The 13,692-nt window shown below is 46.8% G+C and overlaps 1 protein-coding gene and 1 non-coding gene across 11 annotated transcripts in view; both read left to right on the top strand.

Annotated features, from left to right (window-relative positions):
- The window catches only part of SYNRG (synergin gamma), a 61,989-nt gene that overhangs the window by 33,043 nt on the left and 15,254 nt on the right, over positions 1 to 13,692 (top strand). For all 10 annotated transcript variants that reach the window (XM_029082802.2, XM_029082801.2, XM_029082800.2 and 7 more), the window contains 3 exons: positions 890 to 1,008; positions 1,192 to 1,254; positions 4,124 to 5,056. In XM_029082802.2, the coding sequence (XP_028938635.1) occupies positions 890 to 1,008; positions 1,192 to 1,254; positions 4,124 to 5,056 (1,115 nt within the window). The remainder of the gene's footprint in view (positions 1 to 889; positions 1,009 to 1,191; positions 1,255 to 4,123; positions 5,057 to 13,692) is intronic.
- LOC114818143 lies at positions 10,192 to 10,324 on the top strand. Its single transcript, XR_003765964.1, has one exon. It is a non-coding gene; the product is annotated as a small nucleolar RNA SNORA7 (small nucleolar RNA).

Raw genomic sequence — 13,692 nt, 5'->3', positions numbered from 1 at the left:
AGGGATAGGGCAGCGCTGGGATTAGAACTCAGATCCTCTGACTCCCAGGCCCGAAATCTTTCCGCTAGGCTGTACTGCTTCTGTAAGGCAGATGTACAGGTCATTCTTCCAGGCAGCGCCTGAGTTTTGATAAGGAAAAACAGAGCTTTTATAGTACGCTTGAGACCTCCAGTAATTTACCGAAACCGTACCCACTCACGCTCGCTTCTCATCTGGCGTGGAATACGTTCGGTCAGAAGCTCCTCACCTTATTTTACTGTGGTCATTATCACTGGTCATTATTTTGCTTCAGCAGAAGTTTCTCTAAACTACCAATGTGCTGCTACGTAAAGTATAAGCAACTTCATGTCAGTTTCTCAGTCGCCCAACCAGTTATGTTTGATCAAAAGCAGAAGCATTCGGAGTATCGCTGAATGGTATTTATTCAGCACATACCGTGTGAAGAGCACCGAACATCACTCTGTACCTTCTAATTTTTACCTGTTTCCTATTCCAGTCTCCCCTCTGAAGCCTATTGAAAAGTATATTCTATGTATAGTGGCTGATTTTCTCAGGATGGGAAATGTGTTTAGAAGAAGCCTTTACTTCTTCACTTTGTCTTCAAACCAAACTAATAGGAGGCATATATTTTCTCCACTCGTCAGTAGTATTTGAGTGCTTTCTGTGTGTGGAGAGTAGTTCTAAGCACTTGGGAGAACACATTATAAAAGAGTTAGTATACACTTTCTCTCCCCACAGCGAGCTTACAGTCTCAATTCTTGGCAACTTTAAATGTCAAACATCTTAGTTTCCCCATTACCCAGTGACAATTCAACTTTTTAATCATCTCTTCTTTATTTTAATAAAAATGAGTTGGAAGTAAGAAAACTGTTTCTCTTCTTTATTCAAGTGCCCCTTCTTTGTTGGTGCCATTTCCTGGGACAAAATCATTATCTACAACAGATAAATATGCGGCATTTAAAGGAATTGCAACTAATAAACCCTCAGAAAGCGGCGCTCCATTTGGAGGTAAAAGCTGATTGTAAATAGCAGTAAAGGGTCAATTTGCACTTAGTCGTAAGAGTTCCTAATTTCAGCCGGGGCCTAATGTTAGTAAATGGTAACGCAAAACTGTGTCTGTATTTTCATCTCCGGACACCTATAGCCCTGCTGACCTCGATTGACTTTCTGTCCTTTCGGTTGCCATTTTAGAATGTGAAGACAGATACAGCGCTTTCCGAGAGTTGGAGCAGCCAGCCGAAAACAAGTCCTTAGGTAAGCTTTTGACTCGGTGTGTGTGAATTTGTCTCGTCCTCTTAATTAACGAGGAGGGTCAGTAACTCTTTCATTTGAGGACCACAACTCTAGAGGTCCTGCTTTGCTTCATAATAAAGTCCTCTGTCGTCAGAGAAAAGCAGCAAGGTCTGTTTTGCTTTGGAGATATCAGTTAATACTCAGGTTTCGTGGAAACTTGAAAGTTTACTTGTAGCTGGAGACCATCTTGGGCTAACCAAGAGACTCGTAGGACTTGGCTTCACTGGGCCAAGTTTAAAAATGATCGGGTCTAGATTCAGGTTGGGCTCTTCCCCAGGCCTGGAACTACTATCCCTCTTCACCTTACTGACGGGGTGTGGGGACGAGGAGAGGAATGCAGCCCCCCAAAGTACTGCTGGGGGGGAGGGGGATGTCCCAAACTTCATTTGCATATGAATTGGTCCCATGAACTGCAGGGACACGGCAGGTCCCCCCACCTTGCACCCCAAGAATCCTGGGGATCCCTTCCAGGAAAGAGCTTCTGCCACCATAGCTAAGTAAGAGCACAACGAGAGTAAGAGCTGGAATGTTCCTGCTGGGCGGGAGTGATTACCTGGCTTCTTCCCTCCTCAGCCCAGGCAGAGCCACGCAGGGCCCAAACTGCCACAAGCTTCCTAACGCTCTGTGGGCTGAGCAGGCTCATCCATTCAGTGGTATTCACTGAGCACTTATTCTGTGCCGAGCACCGTACTAAGCGCTTGGCTTAGTACAGAAATGGTGTCTCCATCAGGTGCTGTGCAGGCGATGTGCTTTGGAAAACTTGGTACTTTATGAAGTGCTTTATAAAGTACTCGGTACTTTAGAGAAGCAGCGTGGCTCAGTGGAAAGATCCCGGGCTTGGGAGTCAGAGACCATGGGTTCGAATCCCGGCTCTGCCGCTTGTCAGCTGTGTGACTGTGGGCAGGTCACTTAACTTCTCGGTGCCTCAGTTCCCTCATCTGTAAAATGGGGATTAAGACTGTGAGCCTCACATGGGACAACCTGATTACCCTGTATCTACCCAGCGCTTAGAACAGTGCTCTGCACATAGTAAGCGCTTAACAAATACCAACATTATTAGTATTATCATTATTATGGCCACTTGTGTCTAAGATTAGTGTTTGATCTTGTAAACTGCCCATGTCTGACTCTCCTCCTACCCTTTCACCGGCTTACATTTCTAATGGAAAACCTTCCATTTCATCAGTAAGTTTAGTTTGCTGTGGTGGTTTTTGGAAAGTAAAGCTAAGCATGTTCATGTCGGTTTCACAGATGATTTTAAAGCAACTCATGAACATTTGAAACTGAGGAAAACTGCTCCATAACCTTAACGTTCATATGAGTGCAGTGCATCTTTGAGAATGAAACAGCGGTTAAAAATGCCTAAAATCTTGGGCTACTTTATAAGCATTTGATTTTCCAGTCCTCTCTGATAGTATTTGTGAAATCAACACCATTAAGGCTGAGATAGTTTTAAACGGTATTTTGGTGTGTGGCACCATAACCGTATACAGTGTTTTTAGTATACTACGTCACTGTACTTGACGCCGATTATATTGGTGAATTGGTTAAACATCCCGGACAGATATTCCACGTCCCTTATTTACCACATTTTTGTGAATTATGGTGTCGAGTGTACATTTCAGACTATTGAACATGTGCCTTATAATTAGTCCTGTGTTGGATAAGGAGCCAAGTTCTGGAGCTTTAGTTTTGAACAGACATTACTTTGTATTCATTGACCACCATTTAGCTCCGGTGGAATGAACTGTTAGTGGGGAGCGATTTAAATCGTAAGTTAGCAGGTGTTCTCAGCTTCTAAGAATATTTGACAGAAGTTTCTTTCTGAGCTTTAGGGTAGCGTCCAAAAGTCTTGGAAAAGCCAAAGTCGAGGCTGTCTTAGCAAAATAGCTAGGCATATTGCCTTAACGGTTACAAGGACAAACCCAGAAGAACTTTTCACAGGACTTTTGGATTCTAACCTGCATTTCTAAGAATTCTCACTTGATTCTTTACAAGAAATGCTTCCGTGGCTGTATCTCCTCTAGCAATTCCCCACAAGCACTCCACTGTGAATTAGAGTCTTCCTTTTGAACCTCTGAAATAGGAAAAAAGGCAGGTTAATGTCAGTCTTGGTGCCTTTTAAAGAGTTTGACCACTTGGGCCAAATAGAGATGTGGCTAATGCCAAGACTGTGGCTGTGAGCAGAGTCAAAATGAGAGATCCTTTCACTGGATTTTTTTTTTATCTGATACTCGATAAAAAAAAAAATGGAGCTCTCTTTTCCCCATATTCACCAGGGAGCACCAGGGATGGAGGAGAATGTCCATTAATGCCCATCTATCAGACCAGAAACTGCTCAATTAGTCCAGTTAAGTAGTAATAGTATTCAGGGCTTACTGTGTGCAGAGCACTGTACTAAGTGTAGGGAGATAAAAGACAAGTGAGAATTAGACACCGTCCCTGTCTTTCGAGGGGCTAGATTTAAGCTGAATGTAATAATAGCGCTTAAGTCACAGGATTTTTAACTGCGTCACCTGAATCGTTCATTCTCACGTCTTCATTGCTTTAACTCTTGACCCTATTGTGGTGTGACCCTTGCCTCTTGCAGCAAAACTCGATCTTACGTTTGCCTCACTGTGTGAGCTTGATCCTGGAGCAGGAGAAAGGGCACTCGCTCCAAAATGTCAGCTGCCGCACAGGGAGAAGAGGGAATTAGAGGGGATTACTCTAGAGACCTCAGATCGTTGACCAGCTCTCCAGGCCCTGTCCCGCCGGAGCCGCGGTTCAGTCTGCCCTAGGAAGGGTGTTTCCAGTCCGCTCTGCTTAAGGGTTCTACTTCCCCTTTCAGGAGACAGCTTCGCAGAGTTCAGATCAGCAGGAACCGACGACGGTTTCACAGACTTTAAAACCGCCGACAGCGTCTCCCCGCTAGAACCACCGGCGAAAGACAGAACCTTCCCGGCCCCCTTTCCCTCGTTCCCCCTCCAGCAGAAGCAACCCCTCAACCTGGCGGAGCTGGATATGTTTTCCTCGGTCGGTCCCCCCGGGGAGAAATCCCTTCCGTTCCCAGCGCCTCTTCCCAGCTCATCCAAACCGGTATCTGTGGGATCGCTGCCGCCGGCGGTTACCGCCGCCGCTCCGACGGCTCCGTCGGGAGCCACCAAAAATTCAAGTTTAGCCGACGACTTTGGAGAATTCAACCTCTTCGGGGCTTACTCTAACTGCGCGTCGGTTGGCGGGCAGGACGACTTTGCAGACTTCATGGCCTTCAACAACGGCCGTGGGTCGTCGGAGCCAAAGGCGGACGACAGAGGCCACGCTCTCCGCGAGGAAGCCCGTCCCCTCCCTCCGACCGACGGCTCGAGCGACGCGGCCGGGGACGCCGGGGAGAACCCGCCCGCCCCCTCGACCAAATACGACGTCTTCAGGCAGCTGTCTCTGGAGGGCTCGGGGTTAGGCTTTGAGGAACCGAAAGAGGGCTCCCCTTCGGTGAAGAGCGACGACGACTTCGCCGACTTCCACGCCAGCAGAGGCTCCTCCGCCGGGGGCGGCTCCGAGAAGGCGGTGGCTTTCCGACACGCCAAAGAAGACTCCGCCTCCGTCAAGTCCCTGGACCTCCCGTCCATCGGGGGTAGCAGCGTCGGCAAGGAGGACTCGGAAGACGCCCTGTCCGTTCAGTTTGACATGAAACTGGCCGACGTGGGAGGAGATCTTAAGCATGTCACGTCAGATAGCTCTCTGGATTTGCCAATGGTTAGTGGCCAGAATCTGCCCGCAGCAGGTGAGGAATTGGTGAGATTGCTCTGGTGACGGTGATTGCACCCGTGTTTACGGACCCGTGTTTACGCGAGGTCCGGGGATAACGTCAACCTCGTAGTTGTCGGAGAAAGGTGTCACGTTTGATTCGCCGACAACCCGCTGAGATTGGATAGCTGATATATGTATTTATTTTGGGGAAGCCTTCCCGGCTTGGCGGGGTGAAGACCCGCCCACCTCCTAGAGATCCAGAAGCCCGGGGTGTCCTGGGCGTTCAGTGGCCAGTCAGTGTTAGAATTACCCCCTTCTGGGTCTTGGAGGGAGGTCGGCAACCCTCTGTCACTGTCTCTCCATCTTTTGGGAAAAAAAACCTTGGGAGCCACCACCCAGCGTGGTGCGTTCGGTGTTCCGCTTACGCTCGTTTGTGCTGTGAATCGAAACCTTTCACCACCGCAGTTTTAGACCGGGCCCGCCGAGCGGAGGAAAGGAAAGAATGAATGAGTCCCCCTTCTTCCCCGTGCCCTCCACAGGTAGAATCACTGGAATAAAATTAGAGTTCTTAGTGTTAACACTATCACGTGGAGTATTGAATTTGTCAGAGTCCCTTGAGCGGTAGGGTAATCCCGTTCAGCTTAGTCTTTAATTGTTCTCCAGAATTTAGCGTCTTATTAGGTGACCCCATTTTAAAACACCCTAGAAAACGACACGCGAGAGCATAGGGATCACGTCTGTTTCCCGGCTGGCTTCTGTCATAAAAACGAGTTTCCCAAGTGTCCTAGCTAATTTTTTTTTTCCCTTTGGATATGTACCTAGGGAGTTAGTTCAACCTACTTTGTGGCCTTTGATAAACGAGCGGCATCTCAGTATCACCGTGCGGTTAGAGAAAGTGTTTTGTAGCCGAAGATTTTTTTTTTTTTTTTTGGAATGGGAGGGGCGCTCTCTGGAGTAACTATGAGAGGTTATTACTCTGAGGCTCAGATCTCCTTGTGAAGTTTCTGCCACATCGACAGGTCTGGCGGAAAACAACTGTACTGTAGCTTTCCATTGATAATTTTTAGGCCAAAAAACTGAAATTGCGTCTCCGCAGCGAATGGCTGAAATCAGGGGGAAGGGAGCAAAGGCATTCAGTATTTCACTTGGCAGAGCGGCAAGGTGTTCCATGCAGAGAAGAGCAGCCCGTGGCGTCTCGTCCCCTTGAACGTTTACTTTTTATGCACTTTCCCCCAAATTGTTTCCTTTCCCTCCCCACTTGGTTTTTTGGTTGAGACGATGACTTCGTGTTTCTCTCTGAGCTGCTTGGGCCAAGGCAGACCAGTGCTCCATTTTGCAGGAAATAACTTCCTTGCTGATGTAGAGGGATAGCTTGAAAGTTCAGTATCGCTAGCCCCTGGGTGGGGCTGAGAACTAATATGGGGGAGCTGTTTTTCTGAAAGCAACCCGGAATTCTCTTGTCGTGCCAGATTCGATTGTTGTCGCGAGGAGCGGTACTCTGCTTCTTTTCCATTTTTAGCTCCTCGCCTGAGCTCTCCGATCTGTTTATTCAAATAATCTTCTGTGCTGATGTTCCTGATGTATTCAGTATTTTGGACCAGTTTGAACTTCGAACCTGTCGCCTTCAAACCGAATCTCTTCGGTTTGCGTAGGTCTTTTTATTTTGTCAAAGCAGATTGTTGCCTTTCTTCCTTCCGCTCTACGAATCGTGTCCGAAAGGGGCAGTATCCCTCCAGAGTTCTTGTTGGATGGGGGCTGCTGTCTGACTACCGAGCGATGCTGTTGCTGTTTGAGTGGAACAAATAGCACTACGGAGGTCAATAGGAGGAGTTTCTTAAATGTATTTGCTCTTTTGCACATAGCGTGAAGAACGATGCCCTGTTCCCTGAAGTTTTGGGTTACGGGTTTTTGGGGGGGGCGGGAAGCAAGATCTGGCCTTTACTGAGTGGAGGACAAGGGTAGGAATATGGGAGAAGGGGCTGGGGGATAACCTGGGAAAATCCAGTCTTTGTGCTCTTTTAATGACCTTAATTCTGTGACCCAGACTTAGCTCTGTAAGGGGATACTGCCTCTTCGAACTTGGCTGAAGCTCCCTTTACGGGACAGGGAGGTGACGTTAATGATGTTTCCTGACTTCTCTTTGCATATGTTCAGTATAATCCTCTTGGGCACTTGCTGCGTATCGTTTCGACTCGGCTGCTTTGATTTTTTTTCTTTTTTCCCAGTTTTCCTCTGCATCAAAAGCATTTCAATCAGAACGTGCAGCCTTGGATTCATCCTGTTCTAGTTCAGTAGCAGCAAGGGCTCATCCATCCTTCTTTATAACCCTCTCAGAGGGGTGACTGCTTCTAATATCTACCTGTAAAGTAGCTTTCCTTTGACACGGAGCGGGGAAAAAACCTTTGTATCTCAATCAGTACCTGGGTTTTTTTTGTTTTTTTTTTTTTTTGCTGCTTTTCCAATGTCTCTTCTTCCAATTTAAAACATTTCTAGTGTGACTGTGCCTTCTCAGACTTGCTTTGTTATAACTCCTTTGCAAATAATGACCTGCATGCTTATTCTGACGATTCCCTTAAGAGCTCTTCTGTATCACTATCTTTTTTTGTGATCTGTAAGTCCTGTGTTAATAAATAATACCTTGGCATATTTTGAAAGTGTGGGGGTGTGTGTAATTTATACAGCCAGGACAAACCAGGGACATCCCTGGATTATGCCAAAGTTCGGAACTGCCGACTCTCATTCTTCTTTATTCTTTATTTCTAAGTCTTCCTTGCTGGAGCTGCTTTTCTCTAGAAGGGATTCTGGTGGTGGATCGGTGCCATGTGCAGTTGAATCCTTGACTTGCTGCCTCTGAACTTAGAAAACAAGACTTTAACGCTGTTCTCCAGAATCTTGATCTTAATATCTTGATTTAACTATTTTTAAAGAGTGGTTTAAGGATTCCTCTGGAGAAGGACACGAATGGATCTTCATGATGGGCCAATCGGTTGTGTTTACGGAGCGCTTACCATGTGCGGAGCACGGTACTGAGCGCCTGGAAGAGTACAGTGTAACAGAATCAGTAGATACGTTCCCTGCCCGTAATGAGCTTTCAGTCTAGAGGGGGAGAAAGACATTAATATAAGTAATTTATAATTTAAAGATACGTACAACATACGCAAACAGTATTGGAATCACTGTTGTGACCCAACTCATTATTACCAACTTTAACTCTTTTTTTGATTGGAATGGAATCAACACGTCAACTGGAGCTTGGAGTCATAAATTTGATTCAAAATGGGTCACCAAATGGCCTTAAAAATGGTCTCTAGCAATCGCACACTGAACTGAAATTTAACTTTGAAGACTGGGGCTACAAGTCCCTGGGGAAGTATTCTGATGACTTTCAAGTGCCCCAGAAGTAGAGAAGCAATGTGACCTAGTGGATACAGCATGAGAAAGCAGAAGGACCTGGATTGTAATCCCAGCTCCACCACTTGTGTGCTGTGCTGTGGTCGTTTCATTTCTCTGGGCCTCAGTGGCCTCATCTGTCAAATGGGGATTAAGACTGTGAGCCCCATGTGGAACTTGGACTGTGTTACCTTGTATCTACCCCACTGCTTAGAACAGTGCTTGGCACATAGTAAATGCTTAAATACCCTTTTAAAAAAAACAACCAGAATTTTCAGAAACGATTTTTTGATACATCTCACCAGAGCGTAGGGTAGACGTGGTTTGTAGCTTCGGTGGGCCAACCCTACCTTAAAGCAGTTTATTTTGAAACCAATTTCCAGAGGCATTCTTGAAACTTAAGGCCCAAAATATCTGTTCTGGTTCAAGTTGCCAAGAGGGGCTGAATAATAATAATAGCAATAATAATAATAATTGTGGTGGTTGTCAAGCGCTTACTATGTGTCAGGCACTGGAGCAGATATCCGTTAATTGGGTCAGACACCGTTCCGATCCCACATGTGGCTCACAGTCGAAGTAAGAGCGAGAGCAGGTGTTGAATCCCCATTTTATAGATGAAGAAACTGAGGCATGTAGAAGTCAAGTGACTTCCCCAAGGTCATTCAACGGCAAGGGGCCTAGCCAAGATTAGAACCCAGGTCCTTGGACTCGCAGACTCTTTCCACTACAGAATTTAACGAGGCTTAATTTCTTTACAAGTCTCAGGATCAACCAGAAGCAATTGAGGAAAGGGTTGCTTCCCAAATCACCGATAAATGTTAAAAATCGAAGTGATCCTCTAAGGGAGGTGAGGGATGTAATGAGATGGAGACCAAGGAATAGGTCCCCAGTGCGTTGTGAACATTGGTTTTGATTCACCATCTCAAGACGAAAAAGCGACCACTCAAAACCTGGTTGCGTAGGCTATCGCCAGCAGTAGAAGTGGGATTGAGAAGCAGCGTGGCCTAGTGGAAAGAGCCCAGGCTTGGGAGTCAGAGGACGTGGGTTCTAATCCCGGCTCCACCACTTGTCTGCTGCGTGACCTTGATCAAGCCACTTACCTTCTCTGGGCCTCGGTTCCCTCATCTGTAAAATGAAGATTAAGACTGTGAGCCCCACGTGGGACAACCTGATGACCTTGTATCTACCCCAGTGCTTAGAACAGTGCTAGGCACATAGTAAGTGCTTGACAAATGCCATCCTTATTATTATTGATTGAGCACCTTCGTCGTGTGGTGCGCTTGGGAAGTAAAGAATAAAGAAGTGTAGGGATTCCCTAAATAAAGATTCCCTACTCACTGGAGCCTTCGCTCTAATGGGAGAGACAAACGTAAAAGTCACAGCTGTCAAGGGCATTTATTGAGCATTTATCATTCGTTCGTTCAATCTTATTGATCGAGCACTTACTGTATGCAGAGCCCTGTACTGAGCATTTGGGAGAATACGAAAGGGTAGGGAGACATGAACTCTGCCCTCAAAGAGTTTTCCACCGGGGTGAGAGGGACAGACACTGTGATACTTTAGGGTGTGAGGTGAACTAAGCAGTCATTTGGTGGAACTTCATTTCCCTTAGCCTTAAGTTTGAAATTGTTCCCATCTGACCCTTCTTCTTGGTTATTAAACACCGCATTTCGATTCCAACGAAAATAAAGGGGATGAAGGGAATCATTGAGAAGGAGTGTAAGCTCATTGTGGGCAAGGGGTGCGGCTGCCGACTTTCTTATATTGTACTCTCCCACGTCCCTCTCAGGGTCGCACCTGGAGAGTTTCCAGTCCTCTACCAGTCTCGACTTCGGGAGGGAGAGTCAAGCAGAGGCCTACCCATTTCTAGCTTGGGCAGTGGCTAGCGAGTGGAAGGCAATCTGCTACAAGTCAAAACTCACCCGTGCTGGGCAGCAGTGGCACGGGAGAGAGTTGAGGGCAGTGACTCAAGTTTACTGCGCGGAAGGAGGCGATGGTAAACCACTTCCGTATTTTTACCAAGAAAACTCTATGGATCGCAGATCCAGAACGATCGCAGACGGAGGTGGGGCGCTGTGGGAGAGATGTGTCCGTGGCGTCGCTGTGGGTCGGAGACGACCCGACGGCATAAGGCAAGACTCTCCCAAGCGCCTAGTACGGCGCTCTGTGCTTAGTAAACATTCAGTAAATATGATTCATTGGTCCTCAAGGGTCGAATGGATAAAGCACAGATGTGCTCTCAACCTTTGGGACTGTCACTTGAGCAGCTGTAGTGATGGGATTTGCTCTGCTTCTGCTTAGCCTGTCTTGTGCATTCATTCATTCAATCATATTTATTGAGCGCTTACTGTGTGCAGAGCACTGTACTAAGCACTTGGGAGAGTACAACAGTAAACAGGCACATTCCCTGCCCACATCGAACTTCCAGTAAGGAGAAGGGGGGAAACAGCTGAAACTCTGGCGATCGATGCCTTGGCTCCGAAGGAGATGTGCCCGGTCCAGTTGGTCCTCCCTGCTGGTTCTGCCATCTTGGGAACCACTTGGGTGGATTTGGCATCGATTCAGCCGAGGGCTGGTGACCGACAGATCCCACAGCACTGGGGTGGATACAAGGTAGTCAGGTGAGACACAGACTGTGTCTCACGTGGGGCTCACAGTCTTTATCCCCGTTTGACAGATGAGGTAAGTGAGGCCCAGATAAGTGAAGCGATTTGCCCAAGATCGCACAGCAGACAGGTGGCGGAGTCAGGATTAGAACTCAGGTCCTTCCGACTCTTGAGCCCTCGCTCTTTCCAGCCTACATGTGGAAAGCTTCACGGCCCCTCACCAATCCTCCATATCTACCCGCTGAAACGCCGATTGGCCTCTGGAGAGGGTGGAGATCTAATTTGAGCCATTGAAGATGTGCAGATAAGCGGTAGTCCGTACCAATGAAGATTGGTGGATTTTCATGAGGAATAGATGCCACTGGACAACTGCCTTTTGTAGCCTGTCAGTTGAGTGTGTGTGTGTGTTTGTGTGTTCTACTTAACAACAATCCTAATCCCTTGCACACACAAACCAGCATTTGGTCACAGACTAGAATTGGGCCACATTGGAAAAACAGGAAGTTACAAACATTTTAGTCTGCAGTTGTATGTGAAATCCAAATTTAATATTGGGAATCAGAACCTAATGTATAATTGCATCCTCCTCAATCAAGTGAATGCCTTTTTTTTCCCCCATAGAGATGCAGTAATTGCAATATTAAGCATTTACTGTGAGCCAAGCAGTGTAGTAAGAGCTGGGGTAAATAGGTACCGATCGATTGATAGCAATCAGTAGTATTTATTGGGTGTTCACTGTGTGCAGAACACTGACCTCAGCGCTTGGGAGAATACAATATAACAATATAGCAGAGTTGGTAGACGCATTCCCTGCCCAAAATGAGCTTACAGTTTAGAGTCACACAGTGGGCAGTGGAATTTACTGGGGGTAATCGCAGTCAACGACCCCAGCATTCCTTAACGGTCTCGGGCTACTCCTGGAGCTATGGGAAAGATGCACATGGAAGTGATGTCCAGACATTCAGCTTCTTCCTTTGGAACGAGTCTTTGCACTCATTCATGGCTCCCTGCCAACTTCTTGATGTGAAGGGTGGATTCCAATAAAACCAGTGCTTGGGAAGTTAAAAAGCCATTTGCTTTGTGGGAATCTAAACTTTAACTCTGATTGCCGTGCTAAGCTGTGCTATACCCGATGGGGTGTCTAAATTTTAAAAAAAAAAGGTTCTTGATAAGTGCTTACTATGTGCCAAACATCGTTCTAAGTACTGGGGTAGATATACATTAAGCAGATTGGACACAGTCCCCGTCCCACCTGGGGCTCACACTCTTAATCCCCATTTTTTCAGATAAGGTAGCTGAGGCCCAGAGAATTAAGTGGTTTGCCCAAGGTCACACAGCAGAGACGTGGCGGAGCCGGGATTAGAACCTAGGTCCTTGCGACGGGCGGGCCTGTGATCTCTCCGCTAAGCCTCGCTGCTTCTCCAGGCGACCCAACATCCAACCAAGCAATAGAGGATTCAGTATGGGGCGAATCTAGCTAGCAGGGCAACCGACACCATCTCTATTCAAGGACGAGCCAACCAAGATGGTGAGGAATGCCCATGAGGATGGCTGGCGGGATTTAAGGGGAAAAAGTGCGGTTCTGTCCTTGAGACCCTCCTAGGTGCGCAACGAAGAATTGTTGTAGGGGATTCATGACCTTTAAACACCAAAATGAGGTTCTCGACTAAATCCCCGAGCATTTGAAATCTAAGCGATCCCCAACTAGAATTCAGGGCAAAGTGGATAGAGTACGCAAGTCAGAAGGTCATTATTGCCATTGTTCTCGTCTGTCCGTCTCCCCCCATTAGACTGTAAGTCCGTCAAACGGCAGGGACTGTCTCTATCTGTTGCTGACTTGTTCATTCCAAGCGCTTAGTACAGTGCTCTGCACATAGTAAGCGCTCAATATATACTATTGAATGAATGGGGTCTAACCCCAGCTCTGCCACTTGTCTGCCGTGTGACCTTGGGCAAGTCGCTTCCCTTTTCTGAGCCTCAGTTACCTCATCTGTAAAATGTGAGCCCCTCCTGGAACAAGCAGCGTGGCTCGGTGGAAAGAGCGCGGGCTTGGGAGTCAGAGGTCACGGGTTCTAATCCCGGCTCTGCCGCTCTTCGGCTGTGTGACCTTGGGCAAGTCACTTCACTTCTCTGTGCCTGTTACCTCATCTGTCAAATGGGGATTAAAACTGTGAGCCCCACGTGGGACAACCTGATCACCTTGTATCCCCCAGCGCTTAGAACAGTGCTTTGCACATAGTAAGCGCTTAACAAATACCCCAATTTATTTAACAAGGACTGTGTCTAACCCAATTTATTTGTATTCACCCCAGTGCTTGGTACAGTGCCTGGTTAATAGTAAGCTCTTAACAAATGTCACTATTATTATTTTCATTTCCTGCTCTCCTTTGGCTTTGCTTTCCCTTTTTCCTTGCAAATTCTGGATCTGAGCTTTTGATTTGAAAACCCAGACGATAAAGCTTGAGCGATTGCCAAATAAATAGGAGAGAATTATGAGTTTGCCTCCTCTGTTGCTTAGAGTATCTTCACCTGACGGTCTTTGGTTGTGCTAGTATACAGTGATTAGTATAAGTCGTTGCACCTGTTGTGTAACTAGAATTATGCAAGTCGAAGTAAGGGACTATGAATTTTATCTTCAAATGAACAATTAGCTGTAACCCATTGGAAATGCTAA

The sequence above is a fragment of the Ornithorhynchus anatinus genome, chromosome 17 (assembly GCF_004115215.2).
Source record: "Ornithorhynchus anatinus isolate Pmale09 chromosome 17, mOrnAna1.pri.v4, whole genome shotgun sequence".
In the NCBI taxonomy this organism is placed as follows: Eukaryota; Metazoa; Chordata; class Mammalia; order Monotremata; family Ornithorhynchidae; genus Ornithorhynchus; species Ornithorhynchus anatinus.
This window is presented reverse-complemented; position numbering and strand designations above follow the sequence as displayed.